Genomic DNA, 16,878 nt, shown 5'->3' with positions numbered 1-16,878 from the left:
CTGAGATTTTTCCCATGCATTTATAAAACATGATGTTGATTTATGAACAGTTGTCAGCAAATGTCAGGTGTTTTAAAATTGCTCCGGGTCTTAATTATCCCGTCTGTATTTATGCTGTCAAAAAAAAGGTGTTATCAAGTAGAATTTTAGGAGGCTAATTTTTTGTCTGTTCTTTAAAATTACTGTCTCTTTTGCAGTACTTTTAACATTTGACACTGTCACTGAGGATATTTAACTTTCTTATGTTCTCTCTGTCAGTATGATGCACAACAGCTGTGAGGTTTTTGTTGCTGGTAAAATCAAAGCCCTCTTGCTGGTACTTATGCCTCAAAACAAAACTTGTGCATCTTCCCTGTAGCACTCTTAATCTCCAGTTGATGAATGTGTAAAAGAGTGTTGGACTTGCAATGCTTCTGTACTTTCTCTAATTTGATATCTTTATGTATTAAGATTTAGTTCGTGAGACCACAGAACATTTGTATTAAAATCTCTGTTCTTTCAGTGTTGTCGATGCACGATAGACATTTTTATCTGTTCTTAAACGGCTGCAATGTGAGCTGTTCTTCTGTCTGCAGAATTAGTTGAGATCTCGGGAAGAAACAGTAACATTGACCAGTTCTTCAAATTTAGTACAAATGGATGTTGGAAAAACTGTTGCGCTGAACCTTTGTGTGCATTCTTTGTAAAGAGGTTGGAAAAATCAACTTCTAAAAAGACAATTAGTAGTGTGGTCCTGTGATTAGAAGAATTCGAATTTGGTTTTTGTGTGCTTTCTTTGCAGACTCTTGGAAACAGATAGCAAATCCTTGCGGTCAGTAAATGGGTCAAGAAGAAATAGTGGATCTTCTCTTGTATCTAGTTCATCAGCTTCTAGCAATCTCAGCCATCTTGAAGAAGACTCATGGATCCTGTGGGGGAGGATTGTGAATGAATGGGAAGATGTACGGAAAAAGAAAGAAAAGCAAGTTAAGGTAGTAGTTGGACACTATTTTTTAGGGTATATTCGTAATGTGATAGAAGTGATACTGGTTTATCTTCCTCTTGGTCTTATTTTTTTAAATAAGTACATAATAGAAACTTCCAGCTGAATCTACTTCCATCCCTAAGCTTTAGTGCTTCCTACATAACTGTTACCAGACTTGGGTAGCAGTTGTGCCCAGCAAATGTCTCTTATTGAAAACTAGATGCATTTACTATATCTTGAATACTAGTTTTCAGTCTACCTCTAATGAGAAATTCCCATGAATATAGGGAAGATTTGCTTCATGTTTCCAAAATGGAATTACTGAAAACCCACTTAAGGGCATCTGATAGCTGGGTGCGATGATTATTTTCCCACTAAGCAGCTGTCTTTTTAAAGCATTCTTACTAGAAGAGCTGATAATTCTACTGTATAAGGCTCTGAGTTCATTTTTTTTTTTTTTTGTGCATGCCAAGTGTGTTGACCCCAGGGATGACCTTAAGCAGAAGAACACATAGTTTCTAAATTCTGAGTGGACTGGACAAGCTTTGGCCAGTGTGTGTCCAGTCTGGCTTAGTTGTGCACACGTACAGAGGTGGAATTCAATTACGCTTTAAATTGGAACTAAAAAGCATCTGGGGCATTTGAACATATCCATGTTTCAGAGGCAGCAAGTACAGCAGCGTGGGATTTTTTGTTCGTAGGCAAGTCTGTTCTGCCTTGGTTCTTTATTGGCTCTAGTCTGTAGTTTCATGTGCAGAATACAAATTTCCAGGTCTTTTGAGCAGTTTGAAATGTGTGTATATGAATAGGTTGTGGGAAGGCAGAACAATGGGCTAAAGTAAAGTATCTTTTATGTGAAGCAGTTGTGAAGAGAGAACATGACTTGAGAGAGGAAACAAGGGAAGAAAATGAATTCCAGGCTTCCTGCTTGCGTAGGGAAAACGGTTTCTGGAAAGGTGTTCCCAAAAGGCCACGAAAAGGGGGCCACATGAACCTGGCAAGAGAAAGGAGAAGCGAGATGGTAATAAGTAGATCTGGTTGGATAGAATTCATTTGAACTGCCTGCATTTGAATGTTTTAAAGTGTCACAAGTATCACTTGTTTTTACAGCTGGCAAAGTATAATTTGGGGAGTACTTGACTAACTTTCAGTAAATATTTAATTATATTGCTAGTGAGTTTTCCTTTGCTGGTTAAATAATTCTCAATATTTTTTTGTTTTTATTTTCTTTGTCGAAAGTCAGCCTAAACTGTGTCATTCTGCATTTACGATGGAATACCAGAACATCCATACCTATTCCCTGATTGTGCCAGTAGGTATGACTTTAGCAGCATAGGTATCTTTTTTGTCTTGGCTGTAAAAGCTGGTCTTAAGTTATTAGGTATCTGTTTTTTTAAGTGTTAGACATGGGCATATATTCACCTTCCTGCATCGGTGATGTGTTCCACCCTTATGTCTCTCGATCCACTTCAGAACTCGCTCTCTGTTTATGGAGGGATTCTGAAGGACGACTCAAGTCCTGCTTTTCAGCGTGCATAACGCTGTGTAGAGTAGCATCATCTTAGTGCCGCTTAGTAGGTGTGTTTCCCTGCTGTTCCTTTAGGAACGTTGGAGGGATTAACCCTGTTATTCTGTCAAGCAGGTGCATGGTAACTTAAAGCAGGAAACCACTTTGCTAACGCTTCGTTACTAGTAGCCCTTGAGGCTTTAGATGCCTGATCTACAAACGATAGCTTGTTGACAAACGATAGCTAGAGACAGATGTGGAAAGCTGATGCGGTAGGGTGGTTGTCTTGGAGTTGGAAATCTTTTAGGGAATAACACAGGGTGTCGTAGTTGTGTCGTAGACAGGACAAATAGGTGGAGTGCCGTTACCAGGATGGTTCTGAAGAAGGCTGGAGATCTTGGGGATGTTAGAAAATTGAGGTCATTGATGCAAAATTCCTGCAGTAGAGTTCAAGCTTAACAAAAACAAAACTCGAAAGCAAGAGTCTCTTTAAAAGTTATCACTGTTGCATTAATTAATCTTGATGTTTGGAGAAGTAGGAGAAATATTTGGAACAAACAGGAAAAAGAGGAAGCTTTGCAGAATAGGAGATACTCTGGCTTTGGAATAAATACTAGCGAAAGAAACTATCCTTTAGGAGGCAGAATACTTGATGACACTTCTTAAGGTACAAAAAATTATTAAAGGAACCGTCTTGAAAAGACAATCAGGCCAGACTGATCCTAGTTGCAGAAAGTACCACTAAGACAGTCTGTAAACTTCCTGAATCACACTTTTTTTCCCTCAGTTTTCAGATCAAGCAACAAGACTACTTTCTGCTTGTGCTTTCTGAAAAGACAAGTATCAGGTTCCTGGATCTGTTGTTCTGGGAAGATTTGAATTGTATAATACCTAGCTGATTTTTTTTTCAGGGAAGATAAAGTAAATTTAGTTAATTCAGTAGATGTCACCTTAATGTTTCCTTGGTCCAGTGTCTGAAACTACATTTAAATACTTTCTTAAAAGAGAACTTGGAAGTACCAGCACACCAGAGAAATCAGACACAACTTGTCAAGTTTGTCAAGTGAGTTCTGATAGTAGCACTGTGCAATTTTTTTTGTTGCAGGTGGTTGTGCTACACTTAGTTCCACTTTTTATCATTTACCTATCTTGGAAATAAGTTTTAATTGGTGATTTCTTATATCTCAATCACTACAAATATAATTAAGGGTGTTATCTTCAGTCATCTTTTGTGAAATACAAAAATAACTGTATTAAATTCTGGGTAATGGGAGTTCTTGTTTAAAATTACTTGAATATTCAGTTTTTCAAGTAGCTTACTACGAATAGGGGAATACTTTCATGAGCTAATTTAGGCACTAAAAATGATTCAGAGTCTCCTTGCTTTTGTTAGCTAACAATCTATCACACTAAAATCGAGGTTTACACATTATAAACTGTATGATTGGTTTATGACATGATGTAAGCATTTTCTGAAGTTGTGAGGAACTTAATTTGTTGAAATGTTTTGTTCTTTAGGCTTACGTTTATATTTTCAGGAAATATAAATGAATTTGTGTTTCTTTTTTTTTTTTTATACTTTAGGAGCTTGTTCGAAAAGGGATACCTCATCATTTCAGAGCAATTGTTTGGCAACTTTTATGCAGTGCTCAAAGCATGCCAATTAAGGATCAGTATTCAGAGCTTTTGAAAATGACATCTCCTTGTGAGAAATTAATAAGAAGGGACATTGCTAGAACATACCCGGAACATGATTTTTTTAAAGAAAAAGACAGCCTTGGACAGGAGGTCTTGTTCAATGTAATGAAGGTAAGTCAGTAGTTCAGCCCTTGAAAATACATTAGCAAGCACGTGCACGGAAGTTTCGAAAATAATTTGCCTTGTATATAGTGAACTTGCATAAGTTTCTTGTGTTCAAGTTTTTTAAACTTATTCTACTTAACACTGGAATGGTTTAACAAATTACATTGCAGTTTCAAGATAGCTTTCAAATATGGTATTCCTATAGTTAAGGGTTTTAACTTATAAGAGATTTAAAAAACTTACTACGTTTGCATTAAAACAAAGTCACGTGCTAACTGCTGATAGTATAATGGGATAAAGTGTGCCGTGAAGTAAAGTAAACAATGTTGACCAAGACAAGAGCATTGTAAATCAAAGCTAGCATTCAGTTTTCAAGTGTTTCTGAACCTGCAAGTGGTAGCAGCAAATGGCAGCTACAAGCTAATGTGCAGCTGTTACAGTGCCCAAGCACAAAATGAGAATGCTGCCAGAAAACTAAGTTTTGTGTTATTCCGTCTTCATTGTACTAGAGCTTAAATTTTGAAAGATGCTTTTCCATACGACATAGTTTCAACAGAAAAGTTGACAGGTTTCCAAATCATAGTAGCTTCCATAACTCTAAAATGAAGATGCAACATGCACGGAGAGCACCCCATTTCCTCCACCTGTAAATAAAACTGCAGCGTGTAATTCTTCTGAAAAGAACTGTTGTTTCTTTGTCAGGTCTGTCTCCTATAAAAGTGGTAGCCTTGTGCAGTCTATATGCCAGCTGTCTCTGTTACCTTTTGGCAAATTCCTGTAGTAGAAAACTGCATGTATCTTTTTTCAGGTATGCCTTAGTTTTTTAGCTTTGTAGGCTATCGGAGAGCAGAGTTCGTACCCCTTTGCAGCAGCAGGTAGCAACTAGAATATCTGACTAAAACTTCTGAATAGAATGTCTGTCCTCGCTGGATTTGGGAGAGGAAGAGTAAGCTATTAGTAAAATAACAGCGTGAACTACGATTGCTTTTTATTAATAATGAGGTTTTAATTGTTGAGAGTCTTAAAACTTTATTTCCTAGGCTTATTCTTTGGTGGATCGTGAGGTTGGATACTGTCAAGGAAGCGCCTTTATAGTTGGATTACTGCTTATGCAGGTAAACATGACATTAAAAATATGTGAACCTTTAAAATCCCCGCTAGAATGCGTAATATATCATGGTGGTTTATTGGGAATTTTTATAATAGTTGTCCTTAGTCGTTTTGTTACAATGGAATTGTCAAGGGCAGCTGTTTACTCTGCAAATCAAATGAGATTTATTCTCTGTGCTTCTGTTTGCCAAGAAGATACTATCTTTGAGTGGGAGAATACATTTATTTCTCAGAGCTAAGGTAGGATTGCAGACTTGCAAGCTGTTTTGGTGAATGTTCTTTCAACTATTAATGAACATCTCATTTCGATTCTATTATACCGAATCTCCTCAGAGTTCAAATGGAACTTAACAGTTAATTTAATAATCTTAAAACTGCCTTTCTGTTACTGCTTTTTGTTTTATGACAAAGTAGGGTATATTAGAAGAAATTTGCAGACCTCCATTTCAGTTTAGAAATCACTTGATAGAATTCAATATATATAAAAGTACATTACAGTAATTGGTTATAAATCCCTTAAAACAAAAAACAACGCAAAACAAAAAAAACCCCACCACACACACAAAAAAACCCCCAATCTTAAACCCTCCCAGGCACTTAGTCTGATACATCCTTGTTGTCTGGAGTTTTTACTGTGCTTTTTAATTTTTAATTACAGATGCCAGAAGAAGAGGCATTTTGTGTGTTTGTTAAATTAATGCAAGATTACAGACTACGAGAACTCTTTAAACCAAGCATGGCTGAACTGGGCCTTTGTATGTACCAGTTTGAATGCATGATACAGGTACGTACAAAATCTATCAGACTTTCTCTTCAGTACCTATTAATAAGGAACTTGGGAATTACAGTTCAAGAGCAGGCATGTCTGTTGGCTACAGGCTGTTCCCTTGACAGTAGCTAGTTTGAGAACTTCAGGAGTAAATGCGTGTGGCTGTGTGGTCTACTTTTTTAACCTTTGGCAGGCAGCGGCTGGCTTTAAACACTGAAGCAAGAGGATTTGTATTGCTACAGTTTAAGCATACGAATGTCTAATTCTGTTTGGATTGAAGATTCCGAAAGTCAATGTCTTCATAGTCAATTTATAGCTATTTTTAAAAAATGGAAACTGGAAGATACCCTCATATGTGGAGTTAAAATTTTGTTCAGATTTGGGACACACAAAACTTCTTCCTGTGCAGGCTGATAGAGGCAAATAGGTTTGTGTTTTGTGATCCAGTTCCTAAGATGATTGGGGCGGGTACCAAAGAAGACATAGGTCTCTGGCCATACCCTAGATCTTTTTAGCTCTTTTTTGTAGCCCACTCTAGATATGACTTAGGGATTTACAAGCTTGTGACTTCCTATTAGGATCAGGAAGCGTTTTTGTAATCTGTGCTTTGCATGGTAGAAGTGTTGTAGGGCATTCAATACTGGGACTTCTGTTGCATGGTTCTTGATAACGATGAGTAGTATCTTTTCCAGTCCTTTGCTACGAAGCTGCTGTCTGTACTAAATATCAATTACATTCTTCTTTTATTCAAAATTAGTCAAAAACATGGACACACTAAAACTACCAGCAGAAGCTTAACATATATTTTTCCTTCTTCTTTTCCAGGAGCATCTTCCAGAGCTTTATGTGCACTTTCAGTCTCAAAGTTTCCACACTTCTATGTATGCGTCATCATGGTTTTTAACTATATTCCTTACAACTTTTCCACTACCAATCGCAACAAGAATATTTGATATCTTTATGTCTGAGGTAACTACTCAATACTGATGTTCCATTTCAAGAGTAGCTGTTAAAAGCAGTTATTTAGGTAGTGTATAAATGGCATTATGATGGGCAAATCTCAGATACTCTTGCTTTTTAGTCCTTATGCTTATCAGATTATTTGGTAGGGGAAGATGTCTCTGCATGTAGTTTGTCAAGGAAGAGCAACTAAGTCTTTGAACGTAGATACTGTATGCAGCTTTGTACTCTAAGCCTGTTGAAGGGCTAGCAAACCTGTCAGTTCTGGATGCAACGCCATAGCTTTGCATACAACAGGGACATCGGTTTCTGAGTATGATAGGAAGCTTGGGGTGGAAAGTAATGCTGCTTTCATGCCAAAGTTAAAGCTCCATGGGGATATGCAGGCCAAGAAGAGGGAGCATTGGGATCTTCTGTTGTCCAAATGATGAACAGTAGGCAAAGAAATGTATGGAATGATTCAGTGTCACTATCACAAAGACACTTAAGTCATGTTTAGGATTAGAGCTTTGCGTGGTTGTAACTGCTAACAAATCAAAGCTTACGGTCTGTTTATGCTCTTTCTCTGCAATCATCTTTTAGAAAATAGTAAATCAAAGGTGGATCCTTTCAGCTTACGCTCAAGAATGTCCAAGACGGTACATATGAGCGAGACATTCCCTTGGATCTGTTTAAATAGTTTAACTGTGTTGTACCATGTCCGAAATTAAAATGACTTTAAGAAGTACCTGGGGGCTTTTGTACTAGGTATATTTAAAACTTTTGGTAAAGCTGACATAGAGAACACCTGTCACTCGAGTTTTTACCTCAGCACTAGCTTCTCTAGGGGGGAGGTCTGGCATCAGGACAAATAGCCGGACTACTTGTCTTTGGGGCAAAATAAAAAACCCAGAACCAATTTGTTGAGAGATTTTTCAGTAGCCCTTTTGCTTGTTTGAGAAACTGGGTGAGATTTCCAACATCAGTAAATAGTAGAATCGTTCTGTACTGTTGACAATGCCATGAATAATTGTTGGATATTTCTTAACTTCTGTTTTCAGGGTTTAGAGATAGTATTTCGAGTAGGTTTAGCAGTGCTTCAGATGAACCAAGCAGAATTACTGCAACTTGACATGGAAGGAATGTTACAGGTAAATTAAGGTTATAATAATTGTAAGAGATGTCTGAAATGTGTAATGTGTGTGTATTTCCTTGCAGCTATTAATTACATGTAATCTTGTGCTCTGATTGCTTTTAGCACTTTCAAAAGGTCATTCCACATCAGTTTGACAGTGGTCCAGACAAATTAATCCAAGCATCTTACCAAGTCAAATACAATGCAAAAAAGATGAAAAAGTAGGTATAACATTTTGAGAAAATAGATTATACTGTTGCTAAGAGCTACTGTTTGTTTATCTTTAAAACTAGTTATTCAGTATTTCATTTTGAATTTTCCATCTTTAAACTTTTTGGTATTTTGTACTATAAACAGTTAAAACTGAAGTTCTGTCTACAAGAAAATTCTTCTAAAGCAGTATTTGCTATTTTTCTTGAAATAAAGCTATACCTCATTTATAAAAATAACCTAAAAAGCTTTTGAAGAAAGCTGCAAGTTATGGGGAATTACAGCACTTCTGTAAACAGGATCTGAATAGAAAAAGTGGAGGGGGCAGGGTGTGGAGTGTGTGAGTTTGGTTTTTTTTGGGGGGGGGGGGGGATTGTTTTGGGTTTTTTGAGGGTGAAGCAGGGAAAGGAGGTTAAACTTTATGATCTGGCCTAAATTCTTAAGACGATAGTATTTACAGTTTTTCAGCAACTGGAAAAGTATTCACAGGGCTAGAGAGATTAGTGCTGTTTAAAATATAAAGCGATGAAACTTTAACATCATTGATAATTGTAAAATAACTTTCATTTGGGGTTTGAAATTCTGAGCATAATACTACTATTTTTTTTTTTAAGGTTAGTCGCATATCTTCTCTTTTCTGCCTTTGGTAAATGATGTGCAGCTTGGCTTATCAAACCGTATTGTGCTTTTCCAGGGTTAAGTCTGGCAATTCTCCAGTTGGTTGTAATATATTGTATATTCACGGTTCATGCACTGTAGATTGTGCTAGGGTCTTTCAGGCTGAATTTGCCAGTCCTTCTGTCAGCGGCCTGTGATCAGTGCTGTAGAGTGAGCATTCTCTAAAACAGAAGTAGTAACAAAGCTTTCAGGAAAAACATTTTCTCTGAAAGCCAATATAAGTGTCTGTAGTTTAAAATCCTGCCATTCTGAGTCTAAACTTTGTTTGCCTTCTGTAGAGGTATTGTTTATCTCAGCTTGTTTTTTCTTGTTGCCACCTTTTTCAATTGGGACAATTTTGTGGTTTGCTGGAGAGGGGCCAAAATTGTTTTATATGTTTAAGATATTTGTCTCAAATCTCTCTGTACCTTTCTGTCTTCCAGGCTTTCCAAGCTCTTTTTTTTCTTTTGGCTAAATCTATTGAATTGTTTACTGTATAATTACATTGCGTGGTTATTACAGAGTAGCTCCAAATCACTGCCACTATAAATGTATACAAGCAAGCACCCGCACTTCAGAGTGCTGGTTCAGAGTCTGTTCGCATCTACAGAAGTCTTTGTGTTTTTAGTTTTAATGTCCAGTCTAAATGTTTACTGGAGTGCTTTTCCAGTGGCCACTTAAACAGAGGAAATATCAATAATCTGTATCTCTGTTCTACTGTTGTTTGTTAGGTATGACACCAACAAGTTAGCCACAATTTTTCTAATCATAATTTACTATTTCTAATTTTTAGGTTAGAAAAGGAATACACTACAATAAAGACAAAAGAAATGGAAGAACAAGTTGAAATTAAAGTAAGAGAGCCTCAACAAATTTACTTATGGATCAGTTTAATTCCTGGATGTGGGGTTCTGTATTTGATCTGTATATGTAGCAGGACGTGTAATTGAGGTCCCCAGATTCTTCTCTTTCAGCATTTGTATTTGGGATATCTGGTCATAAAGGACACTTACAGTGAAATTACTGAGACTTCTGATGGACATTTAAAGAAAAATCTTTGATGGAGGTCTGCTGTACTTTAGGTTTTGTTATTTTCTGCTGACTGAAGCTTCGTTACAGATGGTCTCATTTATCAGAGGTTCTGAATACGCTGGTTTAGATGTAGGTGTCCCAGACAGGTGGTGTGTAAAACATGTGTTAAGATAGAGTTTATCAGAATGCACTTGAGTGGTTTATCATTGATTTTTGAGATCTTGATTTTTCTTATGCATTGGACCCAAGATTTAGTGTCTTCTGTCTGCAGTCACTTTTTCTTTTGGAGCTTCTGCAATTGATACATAATGTGGAAAAAAAAAAAACAAACCAAAAACAAACAAACAAACAAAAAACCCAAAACAACCACCCTGCGAGTGCGGTTTGTTTCCCTTTTACTAACTGACCTACTTCCTGTAATTACTTAATCACTGCATCTTTTTGCTTTTGTGACATAAATAGGCTTTAGCTGCTTTTTTTTCCTTTTTCACGTTTTTTTCATAGCGTAGTGTTTGATCTGGATTTGCTTCCTTGTGTCACGTTTTTAGCCAGTTCCATGAGAAGAGGCGGTGGGAGAAATGAAGGGCAAGTGTAGTATACGGAGCTTAGTAAGAGGGAGTGAGTTACAGCCTTCCTTCTTCCTGTCCACTGCTGGTGGTTTTGCCTTTCAACAGCAGTTTCTAAGGCATTGGTTCTTGAGAAAAATTCAGTGACGTGCACCTGGGAGCAGCACGAAGGTGTTCCAGGCTTTTTTAGGCAGTTTGTTATTGTTGTAACAGGCAGTGAGGCAGTTTAGCAACGTTAGGACCTGCTGTAATGTCATCTCAAATCAGAAGATTTGCAGGACTCAAATGACAGCTCTCTGCAGAATAGGACAGAATAAAATTATTTGAAAGACAACTGTAACTTCAGATTCTAGTATTTTAACTTATTTCAAATGTTTCCCTGCTCCGCCCCCCCAAAAAAACCCAACCCAACAAAAACAAACAAACAAAACCAATAAAAAAAATCCCCCAACCCAACAAAAACGCACAAAGAAAACAACAAAAAAAGCCCCAACCAACCAAACCCAACAACCCAAAGCTGTCTGTTTCTCGGCCCTGCTTTGGGACCTTAATATAAACCATTTATGACTTACTCTCTTCTGTCAAGAAGCTCTGCTGTTTTAGGGAGATGGAATAACAAGCACATTGAGTCTGCCTCTCAGCCTGGCAGAATAAAGCATTACTGGACTGATATCCATGGCTCTGTTCTTAGGGGCACAGATCTCTATCTGAATGTGGGCTGCTAAAATGTATAGGAAATGGACTGGTAAAATATGCAATTCAGCACAATTATTTTTCACTTCTGGGGCATCTGAGGTAAATAATTCTCAGTATAACTTTATAGTTTAAATAAATATTATTATATAATTTGACATATATTATTGGGAGGAAAAGGAAGGAAAGCTTGTAGCTACATTTCAGGAGCCTGTCCTAGTGCAGGGAGTGCACTTTCATGTCCCGTAACCATGAAGACTGTCTCTGGCTCTGTTTATGAAGAGGAGGCTGTCAAGGCTAATGTGTGGTTAAGCCCTGTGGTTCACCTGCAGACATACTGCTTTCATCTAGTGCAACGCAGATGCTTTCGTGTAACATGAGACTTCTTCTCATCTTTGCTGTATCAAGCTGTTTAAGCTCATCTTTTGAGTTAGTATATCGTATAAAAAGATGTTAAAAAGGTCACTAATTATTTTTGTATTTATATGGACGTTCATAGATGTGATGAGATAAAAGTGTTAGCTTGCTTGGCTTTTATCAGATTTCCAATTCATGACTTGAGAAATACAGTTCTGAACTGTTTACCTTCCAGAGGTTACGCACTGAAAACAGACTCCTGAAACAGCGCATTGAAACATTAGAAAAAGTAAGTATGTTGGTGATTAGATTTAATCTGTGTTAACTTATACTTAATTGATGGCAATTTTATGATATGAAACGGAAATCTCAGAATTATAGCTTACTGTTTTTCCTGCTAATCTATGGTGTTTACTAACAGTGCTTAGCCAAATAGCATGGCAATAACAAAGCAATTAGGGTCAGTGCTTGTAGATGTTTAAGGTTGTTATGTCTGGCCCTTAGTGACTATGAAATCAAACATTTTGACATGCCCAGCTTTTGTTGTACTGTTTACTTTCTGAATTAGAAGTGTCTGTTCAAAGTCCAGAAGACTACATGAAATAGTGGACTGCTTGGGTGGAAAAGAGGTTATTGTGAGAGAATCCTCAGTTTTGAAAATCTGAAGTTGCTGGGTGGTTTTACATAGGAACAAAATGTCAGAAACTACCAATGACCAGAGAGAGATGGAGATGAAAGCAGATTATTTCATCGCTAGCGAATACAGCAGTAGAGGGGTGCTGTTGCAGCATTCACATTCAGTACAGGAAGTCTGCTGCCATTAATGTCTTTTATATAGCTTTGAATTTTTGTAGCAATTTTGGGTGCATGGTGGGGGGAGAATATCTTTTAAGACTTATTTCTCACGGATTCAGTCTGGAACAGAGTTTTGTTATGCTGCTTTGTAACTGGATGTAACTTTAAAAGTAGGCATGATAATTGTTGTCAGTACATTGCCAACATGCAGGCATCGTTCTCTGATGGCCTCTCCTATATTCTGGTATTGTGCTTCCTGTGACAGATTGCATCTGAGCTGCTCTGCTCTAGAATGAGAGCATTCTTGTCCATCTTAACTGTGAATAGCAACTATCTTTCAACAAATGAAATTTGAACGCTCTTGTGAGTTGCAAACAGTTGTTCATGTTTCACAGGGAAGAAAGTGGTAAAGAGTCAATTTAGAGTGACGTAATTGAAAGATGTCACACTTCAGATGTTAAATCCATTACAGTTTCTTGGGAAAACAGTCAATCTATGTCAAATTCTATTTAATTGATTTCTGAATTTAGTTTGGAAAAATGCACGTAATGAGGACATATTGTGAAAGTTGTGACCAAAAATACAATTTTATAAACATCTTTTTTTCTAATGTTGAAGTGCTGATAAAACTAACTGAAAAGAGCAGACTCTTCTTAAGAAGTTTGAAGCTATAGTGAATCACTTCAATGCTCTTGGCAAATTTATAATAGTAAATAACCCTGTTTTATGCTGAACTTGCAGAGGTTTGAAATCAGATTTTTTTTTTTAATTAGGAAATCCATGATGAACTGCCAGACGCTAATGCTTTTCAAATTCTGTACTTAAAATTTCAGAATTCACTTTCAGAGTATCCCATTCTGACTGGAACGAGAACATTTCAAAATATTATCTATTAATAAGGATTTCTGAAGATCATTATCATCACAGCATCTGAAAAACAGCTCATAAAGTGTGAACACATTCAGTTCTTCTGTTGAAAACTTACTTTTATTTAAAAATCTTTTTTCCTCATCCTAACCTATGTGATTTAGTTGTGATTTCCTTAGTGTACCTTAATGACAAATGGCTTACCTTAACTTCTAAGTAATAGCTCTTATCAACCAGTTTGAACTTTAATAAAAGTTCCAAGGACAAAGATGCTCTGTGAATAGATGTGTTCTGTTGTAGAATCTGCAAAAATTGAGTGCTTTCAAGGGGAGAAATGAATTAAATGTGCAACTTGGGAGGGCGGGGAATGTAGTGCTTGTCAGTGTGCATAAACGAAAACTTCTTTCTTGCAAAACTTTGACGAGGAAAGAGAATCTATGAACTGCTCAATTGAGGTACTGCAGGAGTTCAGTAAAACAAAATATTAGCTGTCATAGTTGAAATTTTCTACTTGTGTCTGTCAGTTTGTACCGTTTAACTTTCCTGCTTCATCTTTTTGGAAGCTTTAGTTCTGCATGAATGCCTCAGTGCTTAGTGGAGCTTCCTTTGTGCTCAAATTATGCCTTCCTTTCATGTTGTGGACGGACCATAGACCACGTCTTGCATCTACCTACTAGATCGAATCAGATAATGTATCAGTGACTTTTGTTAATTAAGGAAGCAAGCCATTCATGTAAAAATAGTCAGTGTCCTGTAGGTGAATTCTAAGTGTTACGGAAATCTGGCTTTGAGACCTTCTTGTGTCAGAGCTGGACTGTGTTAAATCTATTGCAGAAAAGGCTGCTGCCTGGGACTTTCAGGCTGAGTTGCCTTAATTTATATGAAGAGTTGTTAATTTTGCAAAAAGAGTTTGCACAGAAAACAGGTAGAATTTGGGCATTTTCTTTCTCTTGGCTCTTGTCTTTTTTGTCACTATTATCACCCCTTTGTGTTTTGGTTTTTCTTTTCCTCATTCCTATCTGAATTTTTCCTTTGTAGGAAAGTGCTTCCTTGGCAGATAGATTGATACAGGTATAGTCTTTTAGTCTTTTACTGTTTGACTCTCTTCCTACTCTCAAAAAACCCCAAACTGCTTTAATGCATGCATATTTGCATGCTGTACTCTATCCCTGCCTTGCTGATTTGGAATAAATATAGAGCTAATCTCTTGCTAGAAACTTATTTAATTTTGTTTACTAAAATATATATAAACCCAATACCTGCACGTTATAATATTTTTCCTAACCTAACGTAATTTTTTGGTACAAATTTCTATGACAAATGGATTCTATGACACTGTCTTAACACTGAAATTGAATATTGCGAACTTAAATCTGTGCATGTACAACTGAGTAATATTGCATGAGAAGAATTTAATTGAATGCAAGTACGCAATTGTGCTTGCTAAACGGATGCTGAACTTTGTAATAAAGTACTAAAGCAGCTGTTTAGTACTACCTTGTCCTAAAATTTCTACCAATTGTACTCTATGCTGTTTGCAAAACCAATCTGATGAAATAAGCAGCTAAGCATCACAAAGGCAGCCTTTCTTGGATTTGTCCTCAATTGCTTAAAAAAAATAAATTATGTCCTAAGGGACAAGTGACAAGGGCCCAGGAGGCTGAGGAAAACTACCTCATAAAACGGGAGCTGGCCACCATCAAACAGCAGAGTGATGAGGCCATTACTAAACTGGAGCAAGCTGAGAATACCATCAGGGAGCTCCAACAGCAGCAGCAATGGGTAAGGAGCCTGGCAGCACATCATCTCATCTGTTTCACTCACTTGTGTTTATTCTTCCTCATCATGACATGGTCTCTGTGCTGTCCTCGTAAATGCTTGTTCATTGTGATTTGCATTCTTAAAATTACATAAATTGAACTAAGTGATATTTTGGTCTGTTCTTACTGATAGATGAGATTCATGACCCTGGATAGATGTAAGTTATTAATTTAAAGAAACAAAAACAACAAACAAACACAACAAAACTCACCAAGCCAAAAACCCAACAGCGACAAAAAAAAAAAACCAACCCAAAAACCCACCACCACCAAAGAAATACTAACAAAAAACCACATACAAAACCTTTTGTAGCTCCTAATGCTAAGAATCGAGCTATCGCAGATTGTGTCACTCTGAATACTCAAATTTGAGAGGTGATTGTTAATGCCTTTACCTAGCTTCTCATTTAAGTCACTCTTCCATGTTAACGTTTCTTCTGTGTACCTGTATTTTTTTCATAGCATGCTTAAGTTTGCTGCTTCCGAAAATAGAAGGGTGTTGTCCCCGAGTTTGGAGCTACAGGACTTTATATTAAAAGGTGGGGGTTTACGTGCAGATAGAGTGGGAAAATAACCTCTAGCAGCTGTATGTAGTACTGTGTGTGTATGTACTATGTGGTTTAGGTAGTATAATGTTACCGTGAGAGCGAAGATACTTTCTCTAAGCAACTTAGAGAAGCGCTCAGTATCTTCTCTTGAGAGACCGATGGAAGCAGTTTCAGCAGTCTTCACTTGCTGAATAAACTGTGCACTAGCAGTGTTGATGTGAATATGCTCATATTGTTTTAAATAGATGGTATCCAAGTACTTGCCTGAAGCTCTGGGCATTTCAGGAGCATGAAATACAACTTTTTAGAACGACAGCATACTTCAGCTGCTTACCAGATCCCTTACAGGCAATATAGCAGTTTGTTTTACACATCTTCCACCAAAGCTCTGGAAATACTTGTATCTTGTCTTGGAAGGTAGAGATGAGATTTACTGTTGGACTGAAAAGAAATCATGACTTAAATGCAACGTTATAGAAATAGTTTATTATGTCTGTTTAATGCATTTCAGTGTAAAAAAAGGTATATCTTTTAGAATAGTTGCAAGGAGTTATTAATGAGCTGTTACTCTGTAATGTGTAATGCTGCTTTTTATTTAACGTCAGCAATTTCTTCAGGGGAAAAAACATGAAGAAATTATGATCAGGAAGATGGGGATGTGTTAGTGATGCCTTCCAAAATTCTAGATATGTTGTAATCTTTCAAGTGAAATAAAATAAGTAATGTTTATAGACTTGGGTAGCCAGCTGTTTATTGTCTGATTACATTGGAATGTGCCTTTGGAGGCACCCGTGTTACTTACCTGTACTCAGTTAAAAGTTGTTAAAAGAGACTAAAATGCTGTATTTATCTATTAGTTAATTGATGGGTAATATGACTTTGAAAGCTAATGCTTTTAATTATGCTGGAGACCTTATTGAGTAGCAATGATGGGGAAGCCTGGCAGGTTGGCTAGGCATGGGAACTGGTCCTGAGCAAAACAGTAGATAACTGTGGATTGCAAAACTGGCTGGATTGGAGATGTGAGGGTAGAAGATTGGGCAGGTACTGCAGGAGGGGAGAGTAAGTAAAATGCAAGAATGGGCAGTTAATTTAAGAGCCACGCT

The 16,878-nt window shown here is 37.1% G+C and overlaps 1 protein-coding gene across 5 annotated transcripts in view; it reads left to right on the top strand.

The window, feature by feature from the left end:
- Positions 1-16,878, top strand: part of EVI5 (ecotropic viral integration site 5) — a 116,326-nt gene that overhangs the window by 48,700 nt on the left and 50,748 nt on the right. For 4 of the 5 annotated variants that reach the window (XM_087730358.1, XM_087730355.1, XM_087730351.1 and 1 more), the window contains 11 exons: positions 782-971; positions 4,056-4,280; positions 5,315-5,389; positions 6,043-6,168; positions 6,979-7,122; positions 8,154-8,243; positions 8,351-8,448; positions 9,888-9,948; positions 11,978-12,031; positions 14,443-14,475; positions 15,040-15,186. In XM_087730358.1, coding sequence (XP_087586484.1) covers positions 782-971; positions 4,056-4,280; positions 5,315-5,389; positions 6,043-6,168; positions 6,979-7,122; positions 8,154-8,243; positions 8,351-8,448; positions 9,888-9,948; positions 11,978-12,031; positions 14,443-14,475; positions 15,040-15,186 — 1,243 coding nt within the window. The remainder of the gene's footprint in view (positions 1-781; positions 972-4,055; positions 4,281-5,314; positions 5,390-6,042; positions 6,169-6,978; positions 7,123-8,153; positions 8,244-8,350; positions 8,449-9,887; positions 9,949-11,977; positions 12,032-14,442; positions 14,476-15,039; positions 15,187-16,878) is intronic. The other variant, XM_009468257.2, reaches the window with a different exon arrangement.

This window comes from Nipponia nippon, unplaced genomic scaffold (assembly GCF_047370975.1).
Source record: "Nipponia nippon isolate SJK-2023a ecotype South Korea unplaced genomic scaffold, ASM4737097v1 scaffold_5, whole genome shotgun sequence".
Taxonomy (NCBI): Eukaryota; Metazoa; Chordata; class Aves; order Pelecaniformes; family Threskiornithidae; genus Nipponia; species Nipponia nippon.
The sequence above is the reverse complement of the archived record's forward strand: the minus strand, read 5'-3'. Positions and strand labels throughout refer to the sequence as shown.